Source organism: Tenrec ecaudatus, chromosome 12 (genome assembly GCF_050624435.1).
Source record: "Tenrec ecaudatus isolate mTenEca1 chromosome 12, mTenEca1.hap1, whole genome shotgun sequence".
NCBI classification, from domain to species: Eukaryota; Metazoa; Chordata; class Mammalia; order Afrosoricida; family Tenrecidae; genus Tenrec; species Tenrec ecaudatus.
The window spans coordinates 55,088,790-55,109,149 of NC_134541.1; the positions used below are offsets into that span (position 1 = coordinate 55,088,790).

At 40.9% G+C, this 20,360-nt stretch overlaps 1 protein-coding gene across 2 annotated transcripts in view; it reads right to left on the reverse strand.

The window, feature by feature from the left end:
• Nucleotides 1-20,360, reverse strand: part of NAPB (NSF attachment protein beta) — a 57,404-nt gene that overhangs the window by 21,690 nt on the left and 15,354 nt on the right. Inside the window, exons 2-5 of one of the 2 annotated variants that reach the window (XM_075564058.1) lie at nt 16,472-16,551; nt 12,697-12,813; nt 10,813-10,859; nt 10,584-10,661 (exon numbers count right to left, since the gene is read on the reverse strand). In XM_075564058.1, the coding sequence (XP_075420173.1) occupies nt 10,584-10,661; nt 10,813-10,859; nt 12,697-12,813; nt 16,472-16,551 (322 nt within the window). The remainder of the gene's footprint in view (nt 1-10,583; nt 10,662-10,812; nt 10,860-12,696; nt 12,814-16,471; nt 16,552-20,360) is intronic. The other variant, XM_075564059.1, reaches the window with a different exon arrangement.

Sequence of the window (20,360 nt, forward strand, 5' to 3'; positions counted from 1 at the left end):
TTGTAACTGCAGTTTTCTGTAACTGGTGAACGGTGCCATTTTAAAATGTGCTGAGATGTGTCTAAAACCCTGCTCTAAGTTCCCTTTGCCCCACACATTAAGTCACCATCTGCCCCCTCTGCCTTTGGATCCAAGTTCTCCTTTGTCCGTACAACGCAACGCCACCCTACCCCATGTCTTGTTTTCTCCCTTGTATAAAAAGCTCCCACTTTAAGCTCCCTGGGTCTTGGGAGAATTTGGCTCCAGCCGCCCTAAGACTGCCAGCTAATAAAGACTTACTAACTTTGATTAAAGTAGCATGTGGGTTAACTGATCTCGTTCCGGCACAACAACCCTATGGGACAGGATAGAACTGTTCCTGTGAGTTCCCGAGACTGTAACTTTCTATGGGAGCAGCTTGCAGAGGTATAGAAATAGACAGATACCTGCATTCAAGAGTAAAAAAAGAAAGCAATCATCGCCCCATCCCTCAAACAAAATCCACTGCTTTGCAATGCATTAAGAGACAGGCACCAGGACAAGGAATACAATGCATCAAGCTACGGAATTAGGTTTTACTGCAGATGAACACTCTGGACCCCAGGCTGAACCGTCCTCCTTACTGGTACAGCAAGGGACTTAGTGGAGTCACCACTAAAGGAGCAGGTGTAAGGCAACAGAGACAGCATGAGCTCTGTCTCTGGGCTGCAAAGCACTTCTGAATCTGTAACTTTGGATACTTTAATACAAATAAATACTTCTGTGTTTGAATATTTTGGGCCTATATGTGTCACTGTACCCTAACTTGTACAGTTCCCAAACAAATATATCTTCTTAGTATTATTTATAATTGGGGAAGCACTGAAATCATTGGAGTGGTTCGGTAGGAGTGACTGTGTGATCACTAAGACACATGGATCAACAACATTAATAAGACGTGATTGATAAAGCATTACATTGTAAAAGCACAGCTCTCACAGGACAGATACACAACGGTATTCTTTTTAAAAACATACTTTTATTGGGTCTCTTACATCTCTTATCACACTCTGTACGTTCATCCAGTGTGTCAAGCACCTTTGCCGCCAGCCTTATTTTCAAAGCATTCTCTTCCCACTTGAGCCTCTGATATCAGCTCCCCATTTCTTCCTGCCCCTTCTTCTCCTGCCCGCCCTCTCTCACAAACTCTTGATAAGTTATAGATTATTTCCATATCTTACATCATCTTCTGTGGCCCCTCACCCACTGGTGATCAATTCCCCCTTTCTCCCTCCACCCACCCCTAATCTTCCTGGTATCTTACTCTCACTGTTGGCCCTGAGGGGTTTATCTCTCCTGAATTCCCTGTGTTGAGGGCTCTTGTCTGTAGCAGTGTGCACGCTCTGGTCTAATCTGATCTGTAAATTAGAATTCAGGTCATGATAGTCGGGTGAAGGAAGCACATAAGAATTAGAGGAAAGTTATGTGTTTCATCGGTGCTATCCTGCGCCCCGACGGGCTCATCTCTTCCTCTCTGTGAGGGATGTCCAACTGTCTAGAGATGGACATTGGGTCTCCACTCCATACCATTTCCTCTCCCCCGCCCCAGACCCTTATTCACCTTGTGTATGGTTTTGTTCTGGGTCTTAGATGCCAGATACCTGATCCCATCAACACCTCATGATCACACAGGCTGATGTGCTTCTTCCATGTGGACTTTGTTGTTTCTGAGCTAGATGGCTGCTTGTTTATCTTCAAGCCTTTAAGACCCCAGATGCCAGGCACCATCAGCTTTCTTCACATTTGTTTATGTACCCAATTTGTCTTTAGCGATTGTGTCAGGAAGGTGAGTATCACAGAATGCCGGATTGTTAAAACAAAGTGTTTTTGTTTTAAGGGAGTTCTGGAGTTGAGGCCCAATGTCCATCTGCAAGCTTAATTCTTAACATATAGATATGAGTACATAGTTCTAGTCCCCTCTCATTTTATATATATTTACTATGTTCATGTCTGTATTTAGGCCTCTATAAATGTCCTTTGCCTCCTGGTTCTTTCCTCTATTTCCTTTTTACTTCCCTCTTGTCCCATCATCATGTTCGGCCTTCATTTGGTTTAGTAATTCCTCGCTGCTACCACAATGGTATCCTTATTGCAAAAATGTAGACATACAAAAAAGTCTGGAAGAATATATTCTTTGAACATTTCCCAGGGCTACCATATTGCATAAACCTGGGAAATGATTTGATGAATGTGTGTCTTTCATAAAATCTAAAGACAATCCTGCGTCCATTTTCTTTACAATTACACTCTTGAAGCTAGCATAACCAAAAACCTGACATTGAGTTCATTCCAACTGTATGGTGACCCGTGTTTCAAAGTAGACCTATGCTCCACAGGATTTTCTGTAGCTGATTTTCAGATCATAGATTGCCAGGCTTTTCTTCCGAGAATCTCCTGAGTGGATTCAAACTGTCAATCTTTCAGGTAGCAGCTGAACACTTAACTAGCATCTAGCTTCATGCTTATTAGTCAATGATCAGTAAACAGATATTAAATGAATAAATACAAACTATACTTCGAATGAACCACAACCAAGTCCACTGACAGAGTAGAATTGCTACTGTGGGTTTCTGAGACTGTAAAATCTCTATTGGAGTGGAAAAATTCATCTTTCTCCTGATGAGCAGATGGTGGTTTCAAACTACTGACCTGCTTATGGTTAGCAACCCAATGTGTAACCCACTATAATACCAGGGCATTCTGTTAAACTCCCAATTTTACAAAAAATTAACATAAAATTTTAAAAATTGAACAAAAATAAATTACCACTTATCTGTCAGTTTACGCTGTGCTGGCTTGTGTGTCGCTGTGAGGCTGGCAGCTGTCACTCGTATTTCAAATACCAGCAGGTCCACCCACAGTGAACAGGCTTCAGCAGAGCTTCTAAGTCTAGAATCTCAACTAAGAATAGACTACTGAAGAAGACTAGGCTGTCTACTTCGGCAACATTAGCCAATGGAAACCTTCTGGAGAGCACAGAAATATTATCAGAGACTGACGGCCTGCTGAACAGCAGCAGAACACTGTCAGAGGCATTGCCACCGATGAGCCGTCCCCTCGGGTCAGAAGGCCCCCATATGACTGGGGAAAAAACTGTCTTCTCAAAGTAGAGGCTACAATAATGACATGAATGAAGTAAGCCTTTGGGACCTTTAAATGCTGATGCAAGGTCATTCAAATTGAGAAAAAACAGCAGCAAAAATCTACATGCAATAAAGATACATTGGTAATTATATGAAAAAACATGCAGCATCAGGACAGGAGGAAGGCTTCTTAACAACCTGCAACATGCAGATGACAATCACAGAAGCAGCAGTGAAGAGATCAAAAGATGTGTTGCAGTCAGTAAATTTGCTCTGCATGGTCTGTCTAAATAAGATTGGCTGGCTGAACAATCTGGACTGATGGCTCCTGAGGGACAGGGGAGAAGGGGAGGTGGGGGGAAAGGAAGTGTTGTTAACAAACCTAGGAACAAGGGAACAACAAGTGATCGAAATCCGTGGTGAGGAGGGTATAGGAGGCCTGGTAGGGCATGATCTAGGGTATTGTAGCCAAGAGGAATTACTGAAACCCAAATGAAGGCTGAGCATGATAGTGGGACAAGAGGAAAGTAAAAGGAAATAGAGGAAAGAACTAGGAGGCAAAGGGCATTTATAGAGGTTTAAATAAAGGCATATACATATGTAAATATATATATATATATATATGAGGATGGGGAAATAGATCTATGTACATATATTTATAGGTTTAGTATTAAGGTAGCAGAAGGGCATTGGGCCTCCACTCAAGTACTCCCTCAATGCAAGAACACTGTGTTCTATTAAATTTGTATTCCATGATGCTCACCTTCCCAATACAATTGCTGAAGACAAAATGGGGACATAAGCAAATGTGGTGAAGAAAGCTCATAGTGCCCGACTAGCAAAAGATATAGCTTCTGGGGTCTTAATGGCTTGAAGGTAAACAAGCTGCCATCTATCTGAGAAGCAACAAAGCCCACATGGAAGAAGCACACCAGTCTGTGTGATTACAAGGTGTCATAGGGATAAGTTATCACGCATCAAAGAACAAAAAATCAAATCATTGTGAATGAGGGGGAGTGCAGATTAGGGACCCAAGACCCATCTGTAGGCAACTGGACATCCCCCGACAGAAGGGTCACGGGGAGGAGACGAGCCAGTCAGGGTGCAGTATAGCACCGATAAAACATACAACTTTCCTCTAGTTCTTTAATGCTTCCTCCCTCCCGGCCCTCCACTATCATGACCCCAATTCTACCTTACAAATCTGGTTAGACCAGAGGATGTACACTGGTACAGATAGGAACTGGAAACACAGGGAATCCAGGACAGATGATCCCTTCAGGACCAGTGTTGAGAGTGGAGGAGGGTGGAGGGTGGCTGGGGTATAAAGGGGAACCGATTACAAGGATCTATATATAACCTCCCCCTTGGGGGATGGACAATAGAAAAGTGGGTGAAGGGAGACATCGGACAGTATAAGATTTGATAAAATAATAATTTATAAATTATCAAGGGTTCATGACGGAGGGGGGAGTGGGGAGGGAGGGGGAAATGAGGAGCTGATGTCAAGGGCTTAAGTGGAGAGCAAATGTTTTGAGAATGATGAGGGCAACTAATGTACAAATGTGCTTTACACAATTGATGTATGTATGGATTGTGATGAGTTGTATGAACCCCAAATAAAATTATTTAAAAAACAAACAAACAAAACCCAATAAATAAATACATTTAAAAAATAATTTGCTCTGCACAAGACCACTTTAGAGTATTAAAAAGCAAGGCGATTAGTTTGAGGACTAAGCTATGCTTGACCCATGCCAAAGTAATTTTAGTTGCCTCATAAGCATGTGAAAGTTGTCTGTTGAATAAGGAAACAACAGAAGAATCAAAGCATCTGAATTGTGGCAAAACTACTGAACTGCCAAATGAACAGACACATCTCTCTTGAAAGAATACATCTAGAATGCTCCTTAGAGGCAAGGATGGTGAGACTTTGTCTCACATATTTTGGAAATGTTGTAAGGAGAGACCAGTTCCTGGATAAGGACATCATGCTTGATAAAACAGAAAGACAATGAAACAGACACAAATAGACCCTTACAGCCCACTCTATTTTACAATCCTTTATACTATGTGTTGGACAGGGTTCTCTAGAGAGACAAACCAGATTGCTAGTAACTATATATAAACATATTTATAAAGACAGATATAACACAAGAAATGAACCATTAAATTATATACAGATAGAAAATACAAGAAATTAACAGTTGATTAAAGAACGAGAGACAAGCAAGGCGAGGCTCACCGAGCCATTTATCCCTCTGCCTTCAGTTAATCCTACTTGTGTTTATCGGCCAGGCTGGCACAATGAACTATCGCATACTATAAGCCCAAACTCTCCACTATTTCTTAATATGGCTCTTCCACCCAAGTTTGTAACTCCTATGCAAGCAGCACATGCATAACACTCTTAGAGGGATTAGTCAGTTTTTGTTACCACACTCCTGATGATAAGAATGAGCCATTTTTGAAAAGACAGGAGATGGAAGACAGAAACCCTGAGAACTTTGGAAGAGCATATTCAAGATCTCTGAGTGGAGGAAGTCTCAGAGACCAGATACAACAGACATCCTGGCACAGAGACTCAGAGGAGCAGCACCCAGACTCTGCCTTCTCATCTGGCCCGAAACTATGGAACTATGGGACAGAGCAACAGACGGGCCACCTTCCTGGTCCATGGAGACAAAGGCCATAGGTGAGACTGAGGACTGAGGAGAGAGTTGGCTATCATGTGGCTGAGAGTCTTTGAGAACTGGAGACTTGGCTCCTGGTGAAGGAGACCAATGACTATACCTTACTGTTTGTTGATGCTACTTATTGGTAACCTATTGACTTCCCTAATAAACCCCCTTAACTGTAACAACTTAAAAAAATTAAAAACAAAAAAATTAGTTGCCAATAATAACAGTATACATAATGAATCTAGACACTAAAATCAGTTGAGTATATTTCTTCTTGGGAAATTTGGATGTCATAATCCTGGAGAATACATGGAATACTGAAGGAAAAAAAGGCATAAGCACCTAGTACTGCACTCAACATCAGTACCTTATAGCTACTCTGTAGATGGCCTTCTACAATGGAATCAATTATCTGACATGAAGTGATCCCAGACTTAACCTAACACGAACCTTACGGATACAACTCTTCTATTGTATAATAAACAATATTAAAACATGTTCTTCAAGTGGCTACAAAATAAACATGAGTCAAAGTTCTTCTGGGCCTAAAAGACCGCTTAGGACATTGAACCTCTATTCATGTACTCCCTCAATGCAAGAACACTTTGTTCTATTAAACTGGCATTCCATGATGCTCACCTTCCAGACATGATCACTGAAGACAAAATGGGTGCATAAGCAAATGTGATGAAGAAAGCTGATGGTGCCCAGCTATCAAAAGATATAGCATCTGGGGTCTTAAAGGCTTGAAGATAAGCCGCCATCTAGCTGAGAAGCAACAAAGTCCACATGGAAAAAGTACACCAGGCTGTGTGGTCACGAGGTGTTGAAGGGATCAGTTCTCAGGCATCAAAGAACAAAACATTATATCATTGTGAATGAGGGGGAGTGCGGAGTAGAGATCCAAAGCCCATCTGTAGGCAACTGGACCCTTCCAGAAGGGTCGCGGGGAGGAGACGAGCCAGTCAGGGTGCAGGGTAACACCCACCGATGAACCACACATCTTTCCTCTAGTTCTTTAATTCTCCTTCACCCCCTCCCCACCACAGCAGGATCCCAGTTCTACCTTACACATCTGCTGGACCAGAGCATGTACACTGGTACAGATACGAGCTGGAAACAGGGAATCCAGGACAGATAGACCCCTCAGGACCAATGAGAGTAGCAATACCAGGAGGGGAAGGGAAGGTGAGGTAGAGAGGTGAGGTAGAGAAGGGAAGGTGAGGTAGAGAGGGGGAACTGATTACAAGGATCTACATATAACTCTCTCCCTGGGGGATGGACAATAACAGAAAAGTGGGTGAAGGGAGATGTCAGACAGAGTAAGATATAAGAAAATAATAATTTTTAAATTATCAAGGGTTCATGAGGGAGAGGGGATGGGGAGGGAGGGGAAAATGAGGAGCTGATACCAAGGGCTCAAGTAGAAAGAAAATGTTTTGAGAATGATGACGGCAATAAATGTACAAATGTGTTTGACAAAATGGATGTATGTATGGATTGATACAAGAGTTGTATGAGTGCCCAATAAAATGATTAAAAATTAACAATCTATAATCTATCAATGGGCCACAAAGGGTGAGGGGATGAGGAGGAGGGAGGGGAAAAAAAGAGGAGCTGATCTCAAGGGCTCAATGGAAAGTAAATATCTAGAAAAGAACAATGGAATATATGTATGAATATGTCGGATACAATTGATTTATGCATTGTAACAAGAGTTGTAAGAGCCCCAATGAAATGATTATTAAAAAATAAAAATAATAAAATGATTTTAAAAATTTATAAAGACCATTTAAAGAAAACATATTTATTAACAGTAATTTACTTCATGAAGCAATCTCTGAGAGTGTGGAATTTCCCATTTCATTGTTTAATGGCTAAAATCTGTGAATGAATCAGAAAATGGACATTAAAAGCAAAAACAAGTATTGTTAACAAACCAAATATAAGATACCGTTGTGTAACTAATTTATCAAATTTAAATTTCATTTATAACTGACCACAAATTAGCCGGTACAACCAGGGAAGAGAAGATGATATTTCTAAATAACACAGGAGCCCAAGCAACAGGTAATACAACATGTTAATCCTGTGTTACCTGTTGAGTTATATTCTTTGCAATACTGCTTACAAAGGCATAATCTATATCAATGGAAGATGCCACCTACTGGCCAATTCGCAGAATGGTAGGGACAACAGGAGGTAAAGGCTATTCCAGAAACTACATCAAGTCAGTTTTTTAAAAAGACATAGTGGAAAATGAAGTGGACTGAGAGTAGCTGACAAAAGCAGTCTGGTCACAGGAACTTTCCACCTCCCAATACTCATTCAAATTAAATAGATTATGTCTATCCCAGACACCCTGATCAAATAAATATTCCAGCCCTGCCAGCCTCTCTCTTCACTAATGCATCATCAATTTTACACCAGGGCACCTTATGTGCTCCATCAGTTTCTGCAAGGATTTACAGTGAACATCTGTACAAAGAAAATGTTTACATACACACAGGATGTCATTAAGGAAATCAAGATTGGCGGCTACCATCGGAAAAGCAGGACATATTATGAAAAAAGACAAATAATGACTCCTAAAGTGTGAATGGATTTTGACCTCTAGAACCCAAACCTAGTGGTCAGCATGAACTCTGAAGGGAAAATAGGAACAACGTCAGCTCGAGTTTACACTGACTAAGGGATGCTTCTCTGACCAAAGACTGAAAGGCTTCATTCGTTTTGGGAGTAGACTGCTATGGAAGAGATGTGGCCAATACGTTTTTTAGTCAACAAAGACTTAGAAACCCAGTTTCGTAGCTCTGAGCTCCTGAGCTGAAACAGTAAACCAGAAAGCTCCTAGCTGCCACGGACAGCCACCCGAATGGAGAGGAAGAAACCATGCAAAAGCAGGACTACGAGGAAGCCCATCACAGAACATGATATAAGGGGGCATGTGTTCTGAGGAGAAAAAAAGAAAACGCTGGCAAATGGGCTCCTGGGTATTCTTGAAAGGAGCATGGTTATAATTTTAACTAGGTGGCCATAGTAGATTTATAGAAACAATGAAAACCAGCAAGAATTTGAAGGATACAGAAAAGTTAGCCATGTAAACTTTAAGAATGTGGAAGGTCAGCCAGGTGGATATTTATGAAGAGCTTTGCAGGCAGATGCAAGAGCTGATGTAAAGGTCTGGAGGCAGGAGCCACTTGGAATGTATAAGGAGCAACAAAGAGACCAGCGTGGCAGGAGCAGGGTCTGATGAAGAAAGGAGTAACAGAGGAGGTCTGAGGTGGTGGTGGTAAAACCAGTGGGGCTTTAGGGACCATCTGGAAGCCTTGAGCAGTTCCTGTGTGAAGTAGAGACCAATGCAAGGTTGTAAACAGCAGAGAAAGAGACTAAGATTTACCAATTGTAAGGATCACTTCAATCGGTACATTTGTGCAGGAGTAGGGGCAGAGGGAGAGTAGAAATTAAAGACCAGACCAAGCACAAGCTGGGAGATACTGATTAGGGAGCCCTGGATATGGAGAGAGGCAGAGAGAGTGTGTGGTTAGGAGGGGAGCGCTGGGTGGGAAGTGGGATTAGAGTTCAGGTAGACAGACATGCTGGGTTAGATGACTGTTGGGACATGTACAGAGCTGCAGCAAATGGACAGGGAAATCGAGCGTGGGGAGGTCTGGGTCAAAGCTAGATTTGCAAGCAACTGGCACACTGACAACATTTAAAGGTAAATGCTAGGTGAGTCTAAGACATCATCAAGGAATCAAGAGCGAGGACTGAAGGTTTTAAGCCCCAGGACACCTCATGCAAGCTGGTGAGGAAGAGGAGGAACTAACAAAGGAGTCTGGGAGAGTGGTCACTGATGTGACAGGGAAACTGGGTGAGCACATGGAAACCAAGGTAAGAAAGGAAACAGGCGTGACCTGATTACATAATTCAGTCGGATAGGATGGAATACTAATCTCTGCGCGCATGTGTTCATTATTGTGACAATAATCATTCATTATCTCCTCCGTAACACCTTTCTCTTTCTGAATCACACCATGGCACTGAAGAGGACAGCTTTATACCAACATTTGTCTCAAATCAGAGTCAAAACAGACTCTGGGGTCTGACAAATGTGCTTTCTTCTACTGAGCAATTCTTCATCTCTGCTGAAAATCCCGAGTTTGCCATGTAGACATTTGAAAAGAACTTTGCAGGCACATAGAAGAGTTGATGCAATTGACAAGAACAGCAAACAGTGTTTGGGCCAGTTTTGGAGAGTAGAGAAATGAGCATAAATTCATGGAATGCAGCAAAATACAAAGTCTCAGAATAAACACGTGCTCATTAAATGTTACCTAATTCCCGTTTTCTCCTGTCGTTATAAACCATAGCTCAGATAACCAGACCTATGTGAAACATGTAGTGGCATTCGCCTACCTTCTCCTCCATGGTCACAGCCTTTATGTTACAGGCATAAAAATGTCGGCAGCATTTTAAAGTACTTAACCACACTTTTCTTAATGACATAAGTGACCTTAATGACAGCGCCAACAATGACAGAATTGAATATTCTTTTGGCAATATCAATATTTTTAAATGAATCTGACAAATGGAGTAAAAATTAGTGGGAATTAACCAAATTTAACCAATTCTCCTGTCTTAAGACACTTCTTACAAGAAAACAGCACATCTATGGAGCAATTAACCTGGGGCCCTCTAGCAGGTCCTCCCAGAAGCCTCGTCAAGAGGAGAGAGTTCTAACATCAACTGATTTACCAGTTTTGCAGCAAGTGTATGAAGAATCTTATTGACTGCTTACCTTCTCAATGTCTACAAGCTCAGTCTCATAGATTTCTGCAATAGTAATATGGTGCTTGGCTGCAATTGTAAATCTTCCCTGAGGGAAAAAGAAAAAATAGAGAGTCGCATCTTCTCTTTGTAAAAACCTATTTGCGTGCCAATCAGTTTGAGTAGGAATTGAAAAGAGCACAACTATCAGTCATCTCCAGGACTCCACCCCACAGGCATTCAAGCAGTACAAGTCTTACCATGTCCGTGTAAATGTCGATAGCTGCATGTAAGCAGTTGATAGCCTCTGCAGCGCGGGCATTTAAGAAAACAATGAGAATTCCATTCAGTCAGAGAGCTCAAGTGAAACTGTCTTCTTGGCTATTAGAACTTCAATGAGGTACAATTTTGGGGTGGTGGGAGGGTAGGGGAATTAATGAAAATCAAATACAAATCATGCAGAAGTCCAGACTCATCAACATCACTTTGTTCATAGAGGCTAGTCTGTAATTTAGAAAATTGCAGTTGGAGCCACTACTGGCTGTTAGTTACTCTTAAATTTAAAGTGAGGACTCATGCAGGTGCAGATCAGCCTACAGTGACAATAAAACCATGGTGGGTTGTCAGCAACACTGATAAATTATGTCCGCTCAGTCTTAAATGTAACTGTCAATATGTAACTTATTTCTGGAGACAGCATCACTTCATAGGAAAGATTGCGACAGGTCCTATTCTTCATGCGGCCAAAAGCAAAAGCACTTTGAAATCCGTGTCTAGACAACTCTTAAGAGAAGTCAACATTTTCTACAATGTACAAAGATGGCAACTTTCGGTGTAAACACATGCACAAAAGGACAAATAATCAATAAATGATAATGCTCATTAGCTAAAATTGTAAGACAGTGAAGTGACAACTTTTTCCTGACATAAAATGGTGGTACTTAACATCCTGGCATATGGTTCATAGCTCCAAGCTTACTGCTTTTAGTTTAAAAGATATACAGTGAAAGGCTTGACAAGAAAATTAAATAAATTAACACTAAGAATGAATTTGAAAGGTAATTTTATCCTAAATTATGTAAATATATGGATTCAAGTTTTTATTTTTAAATATTCAAAAAATAGATAGTAAAAGCTAAGCCATCTATAAATTCCCTGAAATCCAATGTTAAAATTCTGATGCATTCTCCTGCTATTGTTTTTTAAAATGTGTTTCCTGGAGTGTAAACCTCTTCTGAAATTGGGATTATATATTAAGTTTCACGTGGTTTCCTCAATAGTTATTCTGTGAATATTTACTATCCAGTTGAGGATTCTTTGACTCCACAGAATCCAATGCCAGAATCATATTCGTAAACACTGACACCTTCTGTTGGCACCATCTTTCCTCACTGCTCGCTGAGGTCGATACCAGTTTTTCATTTTTGGAAATAAACTATAATTAATCTTTACACAAAAGTCCTGTATGGCACCTCATTTTTTTATGACAGACTTATAAAAGTGGGATTCCTGTGTTCAATAAAACGAGCTGCTAAAAAGGGAGAAACTCAATAGTTTTCAGTACGCGTGCTAAGTGTGACACTTTTCTCACTGAAAAAGAAATTAACAACATATTTTACCACTTGAAATATTTTTTTCTCCACAAATATTTTTAAAAATATTTTTTGCAAAGAGATGAATAATGTGAATAAGGGTGCTTATAAGCATTCTAGTAATACAGTTTCATATTAACTAGATCTTAAAACTCACTAAATATTTGTAAGAAGCTACATATTTAAGAGTAAATGAACATTAATATTTATTATTAAAATACATAAGTGTCATAAAATTATGTCTTAGGTAAACTACAACTAATTTTCCTCAAATTCTCAAAAGTATAACCTAAATGAACAAAGAAAATAATGCTGACAATTAAAATAGCCAGAATAAATTTAACACTAAAGCCCCAAATGATTAAGAAACTATTCCTAATGTTAAAAACATCTAGTATTCTAAAGCACAGAAATTCCTTTCTACCAGGACATTTAAAAAGTGTCACCTATGAGAAACGACTCGAGCATGAACTTACATTAACATACACCTGACAATCGCAATACTGACAGATGGCTCTGAGATGATTCACCACACACACAGCTGCGTCTTACCTTGTGGGTCTGCCTTTTTATAAGCATTTCCAGCATCCACAAAACTGGTAGCAGAATCGTGTTTGCTCTGAAGCTGCATATGGAGCTTGGCTGCTTGACAAAATGCATTCCCAGATGCTGAAAAAGATTGCACACTTAGACATAGAGGAGCTAAGTGTCCTTATGAAGCAGCCCTAGGTTCCACTGCTATAAACGCCCTATTCTACTGAGAAAGGAACATCTCAATCACAAGCATATAAGTATGCTAGCTCACTCAGAAACCTCATTGCTATCAAATCACTCATGGTGACTCACGGTGACTCTCATGGTGAGTCGAACTGTCCCCGTGCATTTCTGAGACTATCACTGTTTATAGGAGTAGAAAACCTCGGCTATCTCCCAGAGTAAGGCTGGTGGTTGCAAACTGCTGAATTCTGGTTAGCAGTTCATTTCATCGCCACCAAGCCACCAGGGCTCCTGTGGCTTCATCTCCTGCTACATAATCTCCTGTCAACTTTCAAAGGGGTGGAATCTAGCCTATCAATCAGATTGTAGCTTGATGACCTCATTTGGAGAAAATTAGCTCACTGGAGGCCAGACACATACTCTGTTTTATTCACTGCTTCATCTTCCTGCTTACAAGCCACATGGAGCTATACTGATTAAGTTATTTTGATGGAGCCAGAACCCTGGAGCTGGAGGAGCCACGTGGAGACCCCTGGCAGCACTGAGATGCTTTCACCAGCACTGGATCCACAAGACTTTCCACCCACTGGCCTGTGATCTTCCTGCACTCAGCATCGTTGCATGCTTGTGTGAGTCCAGAGAGGAATTTATAGACTGCTTTTGGGCATATGGGCTAATATTGGACTTATAGACTTGATCTGGACTGGGCTGGGATGTTTTCTCAATGAACAATTACTATTTGATACAAAGGTCTTTCTTATATACATATGAGTATCTATAGATTTGTTTTTCTAGTTAACCCGGACTAACACAGCTCCTAAGTACATATGAAATATATATAAAAATATTCTGAATAATTAAAAGCATACCCATCTCAGTCCCAATGGACCTTTCAAGGACCCCTAACAATTAGCCTCCATTTTCTGGTGTGGCCGGTCAACACCAACGGCAAAGCCCTTGGCTTGCTCCAATCTATTCTCCACACAAAAATACAGAGTAAGCTGCATGTAAAGAAAACCAAGATCGTCACCACTGAACCAATAGGTAACATCATGATAAATGGAGAAAAACTTGAAGTTGTCAAGGATTTTTTCTTGTTTGGATCCATAATCAATGCTGATGGAAGCAGAAGTCAAGAGATCAAATGCTAGAGTACAATGCTTAAGTCTGCTACACAAGATCTCTTTAAAGTGGTAAAAAGCAAGGATGTTACTTTGAGGACCAACGCATGCCTAATCGAAGCCAGAGTATTTTCAATGGCTTCATATGCTTGTCAAAGCTGGACACTGAATAAGGAACACTGAAGAAGAATCATTTGAACATGGTGCTGGCAAAAAATTTTTGAATACAGCCGGAATGCTCCTGGAAGGCAAGGACGGCAAGACTTTGCATCATGTGCCCAAGGACATCATGCTTGGTAAAGAGGGAGGGGCAGCAAGAACGAAACCTTCAATGAGGTGGAATGACACAGTGGTGCAACAAAGGGCTCAAACTTCTGTCGGAACAATAACGCGGAGGGTGCAGGACCTAGCAGCTTTCATTCTGTTGCATATCGGGTCTCCATGGGTGGGAACTGACTTAGTAGCACCTGGCAGCAACAAACACGGGTGCTTCCACGGAGCCCTGGTGGCAGAGTGGGTTACACTTTAGGCTGCTAACTGCGCAAGGTCAGTTATCAAATCCACCGGTCACTGAAGAGAGAAAGATGAGGCTGTCTGCTCCTATAAAGATTTACTCTAGGAAACCAAAAGGGGCAGTCCTACTCTGATCATAGTGGGGTGCTATGGCTTGGAACGGAGTGAGTGACAGTGAGTCTGGGTTTTTATTTGTTTGTTTGAGGGACTCCAAGACAAATGACTAAAGCAAGGTGAGAACTAAGAGGTCAAGAATGTTTACTTGCCTGTTTGCTCTGTTCTGTTGCCTCCCTCAATTTAGTTGTCATTGTTAAAGGGCAGAAAATGATTGCAAGTACAGTGTAATACTCTATATAGCCAGATGGGGAAATTGTTAAAGAAATTTAACTGAAGGCTTCATGCAGAAAGTAAGTTTCTCAAAAAATGAAAATTGCACCTATAAATTGAAGTTAAAAAATCCAGTTTTTCCTTCAGTTTGTAGCAAATTCTAACTTGAATTTAGATGAGATTCAATCTATGTACTTAGTGTGAAAATTTGCATATTTCTCTATATAATAATAACATAAGGTAGAAGGGGGAGTATAAAGGAGGACAAACATTCTATGGTCTTTCTAACATATTTATAACAGTAAGGGTACTAATTTATACCTTATTGTTAGACGCTGTCAAGGTGGTTCCAATTCATAGTGACCCTAAGTACAACAGAACTGAGTATTGCCCAGTTCTGTGCCATCCTCACAATTGGTCTGTTTAAGCCCACTGATGCAGTCACCGTGTCAATCCATCTTACTGAGGACCTTCCTCTCTGCCTCTCTAATGGCCTTCCCCAGGAACTGGTCTCTCCTGACAACATGTCCAAAGCACATGGAAGTCTTGCCATCCTTGCTTTAGAGCCGTGGTTCTCAGCCTTCCTCATGCCGCGGCCCTTTCATACAGTTCCTCGTGTTGTGGTGACCCCCCAACCATACAATTATTTTTGCTTCTACTTCATAACTGTAATTTTGCTACTGTTATGAATCCAAAGGGGTCACAATCCACAGGTTGAGAACCGCTGTCTCAGAGGAACACTAGGCTAGACTTCTTCCAAGACAGATGTATTTGTTCTTTTGTCAGTCCATGGTATTTTAAATATTCTTCACCACTGGTATAATTCAAATGCATTCATTTACCTATGGTTTCCCTTATTCAACATCCAACTTTCACATGCACATGTGGTCAGCCACTGAACATACCATGGCTTGGGTCCGGGGAACCTTAATCCTCAAAGTACTATCTGCAAGCTACTTCTCCTTCTCTCTACATTTAAGTAGTCTTAGTTTTACAATGGCAACTTCCACCTTCTAAAACAAGCTGCTGGCTACTTTATTTTCTGAGTGCTCATGCCAGTCATAGCTCAGTAATGCCAGTTTGGTCTCTGCAAACTCGAACGTGTCTTTAAGAGAGCATACACTAAATCGTGGGAAGTCACGTAACTCCCGCTGGCTAAATTTTCACATAGAACAAATTGGTGTATTACTAAGTCACATCTCTCACAAGCTGACTATCAAATCAGTGTATATTTTTAAAATAACCTTTAAAACAGCATGGCAAAGTGACACCCTTACCACACAGACAGTTTCATCAAATATCTAAAAATCATCTATCTATTCATTCAGCAAATATATTGAGCACTTATGTGGCGGGCACTATCCTGACCCTGGAGATACAGGAGAGAGAAACTAAACATCAGCTTAGGAAAGACCTTTAGTGAGGGGAAGCAGTCACACTGTTGCTTAGACGGAGAGTGTGCCAGAGGGAACAGTATTTGCATAGGTATGGGGAGAGCAGGTAGGTCCTTGAAGGTCAGAAGCACTGATAGCTGCCTAGGTGGCCAACACAATTTTATCTTCTTAGAGGCACGAACAATTATTTCCTTCTTTGAAATGACTTAAAAGTTATATATCTGAAAAGCACACAAGCAAAAATTATATACATACCACTCCAATTTTTAGCCATCTTGAACATATTTGCAGCCCTGGTATACATTTCACAAGCCTCTTCTATTCTTGTGTTCCCTCTGAGGAAGATTTAAAAAACAGATCAAGTTTTATTATAACCATTTACTGCTCACCCTCCATCCACTAAAATAAACATTTAATGAGCACTTATTAAGTGCTAAGCCCAAGTGTCATTCGTGGTTTACAAATCGGGCTGCTAATTGCAAGGTCAACAGCTAGAACCCAGCTGCTCCACTGAGAGAAAGAGGAAACGTCCTGCTCTCCAGCATGAGAAACCAAAGGGGCAGATCCACTCCGCCTATGGCGTCACTCTGAGTCCGAATCAACTAAATGGTAGTGAGTTTGGTTTTGGGTGGTTTATTATGTACCAGATAGAGCATTAGGAAATCTCAAAAGCTGATCAAGGGAGACAGTCCTGTTGTCCCTTTTTTTGATGAAGGGACAGAGACATACATAGGTAAAGTAACTAGTCTAAGGTCACAAAGCAAAGACGCTGCAGAAGTGAAATGCAAATACTGATCCATTTGACCACTTAATTAGAGATCTGTGCCCTTTTTTATGCAATGGAAACAGGAACATTTATAGCATCTAAGAAATGGGTAGAATGGTTTAAAAAAAGATTAAAATCTGAAAAATGAAGATATTTTTAATTTTGTTACTTTCCAAGAATTTCGTACCACATTTATTCAGGCTTAACCTGAACGCAATCTTCTAGCGAGCCTAGAGAAGCAGCCTGATGTGGGTGTATTATTATTTGTTGGCTCTAGAAGAGGGGCCGTGGGGAAATGTGTTTACTAACTCCTAAGTGGAGGACGCCCGACTGCTGCAGCGGGAACATATTCCGGTCTAGGCAGAGTTGGTTATATTTTCAGAGAGATACCTCTAGCTTTTAAGAATTTTCTTCTTACACAAAAGCTAAAACAGTTCTCTCATCCTTCTACCAGGCCCCTCCCTGAAAGATATTTATCTACCTTGTCTATCTACATTAGAAAGGTAAAAATAAAAAGCAAGACACAGTAGCTTGTGCAGTACATGTAATACAGAACTTGCAATGTAGTATGATAAAAATTAAAACACAGGAGAGTTCAAGGCTGATTTTTGGAGACAGGGTAAAATATTAACAGGAGCATGTACATATGCCAGGAAACTAAATAAAGTCCACATTCAAGGACAAGAACCTGTACTTCTCTGTCAATACAAGTCCTACTGAAGAGTGGGAGTTTGACGAACATTAGGTTTCAGGACCAGGTATGACACATACCTTAGGCAGTAACTATGAATTGTTTAATCTTGGGCTAGTTCTTTAATTTTGTTTTTGTTTTGCAAACGGAGGCTTTGTTTTGGATTAAACAGTTACTACAAAGCTTAGTAATTTCTCCCATGTATTTACCCAAAAGAGTCGAAAATATATGCCCATTCAAAAATCTGCATGCAAATATCCATAACAGCATTATTCATAAGGGCTAAAAGGTAGAATCAACTCAACGGCCCATTAAACTGATGAATAAAAAATAAATAATGGAAGATTGTTCCACTATAAATAATAAAAGGAATAAAATACTAATTGACACATGAGTGCATTAGAATGGATTAACCTTGAACATATTAAGCTATTTAAAATAATTTTGTTTTTAAAAATTACATATTAGATTGTTTCATTTATACAAAAGGTCTAAAGGAGGCAGATACAGAGAGACAGAAAGTGGATTAGATTAACCTAGAACTTGACTAGGTACCTAGGTACATGTTGTCTGGAGAAACGATGTCCCTGGAAAAGGACGTTCATGTTTGACAGAGGGTCAGCAAAAAAGAGGACTGCCTTTGACAAGATGGATGGACACAGTGGCTGTAACAATGAGCTCAAACATAAGAATAATTGTGAGGATGGCATAGGACCAGATAGTGTTTCATTCTGTTGAACATAAGGTTGCTATGAGTTAGAACTGATGAAACAGCACTTAACAAAATACTAAGGTATTGGGTGAAATGAGAGGGCAGGGATACAGAGAATGCTATAGGAGATTTATTTTATGGAGTATGAAAATATTCTAAATTTAATTATGGTGATGGTTGCATAGCTCTGTGAATAAGATCAAAATCCCTAAATTGTGAATTTTAGATGCATGAATCATATGGTATGTAAATTATAGTTCAATGAAGCTGACTTTGTAATAGAGGACAGCACGGAAGACATAGCCTGGGGAGAAGGGCAGGTGTGTCCAGAGCACACGAGCGCAAACTAAGAGAGTAAGAGAATGGACCTCACCATGGCCACCCAGCTCCGGGGATGACAGCCCTGTTTGGAGCAGCCAGTGCTCAAAGAGGACCTTAGGGCCTGCCCACCATGAGACCCAATGTGCCCTCACTGACCTCAGCGCTCCAGTGGACAGCACTGAAGACACTGTGCGGGGAGTGTGCCTGGTCTGCCCCATTCACAGCAGGGAGAAAGGCAAACAGAGTGCAACAGGGGAGGAAGAAGAGCAAAGTAAACAAGTCCCCGGGAAATCCTGAAAATATGCTTCTGATTTGGGGGACAGGGCTTGGCACCTCATCAGAACTGATTGGAAAACACTCATAAGGGTCAGCAGACAGACCTGGAACTATCTTTTTTTTTTCTTTCTCCCAATGTCTACCTAAGATAGGCAGGACAAACATCTCAAGGCCAGCAGTCCTGGGGGGCCATGGGAGAGGTGAGGGCAGGGATGGGGAGCAGGGAGTCAACAAACTCAGGGATAAGGGAACAACAGGAGATCTAAAATTAATGGTGAGGAGGGTGCAAAATGCTTGATGGGGTTTGATCAAGTACAATGTATCGAGGAGGGATTACTGAGAGCTGAATGGAGGGTGAGCATGATAGTGGGACCCGAGGAGGTAAAAGGAAATAGAGGAAAGAAGTAGAAAGCAAAAACTATTTATAGAGGGATAGTTATAGCCATGTGCATATGTAAATTTGTTAATTTATAATGAAAGGGATAGAGACCAATGTACATATATTTATATGTTAAGGATTAAGATAGCAGAAGGCCTTCGGGCCTCTACTCAAGGCCTCCCTAAATACAAGAACACTTTGTTCTATTAACCTGGCACTCTTTGATACTCACCTTCCAGGCACCATTACTAAAGACAAAAATGGGTACATAAGCAAAAGTGATAAAGAAACTGGATGGTGCCTGGCTATCAAAAGATATAGCATCTGGGGTCTTAAAGGCTTGAAATTAAACAAGCAGCCATCTAGCAAGAAAGCAACAAAGTCCACATGGAAGAAGCACAACAGTCTGTGAGACCATGAAGTGTCGATGGGGTCAGGTGTCAAAAAATCCAAATCAAACAATTATATTGATGTGAAATAAGGGGGTTGTGATGGAGACCCAGAGCCCATCTGTAGACAACTGGACATCCCCCCCCCAACAGAAGGGTTACAAGGAAGGGATGTTTCAAACAGGGTGTAGTATAGCAGCAATGAAACACACATCATTTCTCTAGATCCTGAATGCTTCCTCCCTCCCACTACCATGACCCAGTTCTACCTTACAAATCCGCTAGACCAGAGTACACGCAGTGGTACAGATAAGAGCACTCAATACTTGGAATTCAACACAAATAAAACCCTCAGGAACAGTAGTGGGAGTAGTGATATCATGAGAGTAAGGAGATGGTGGGTTGGGGGTGAGGAAGGGAGTGAAAGGAGGAACCCATCACAAGGTTGGATATATAGCCCACCCCCAGGGGTACGAATAACAAGTGTGGGTGATGGAAGACAACACACAGTGTAAGACATGAAATAAATAATAGTAATATATAATTGATCAAGGATTCATGAGCGTGGGGGGAAAAGAGGAGCTAACACCAAGGGCTCAAGTAGAAAGAA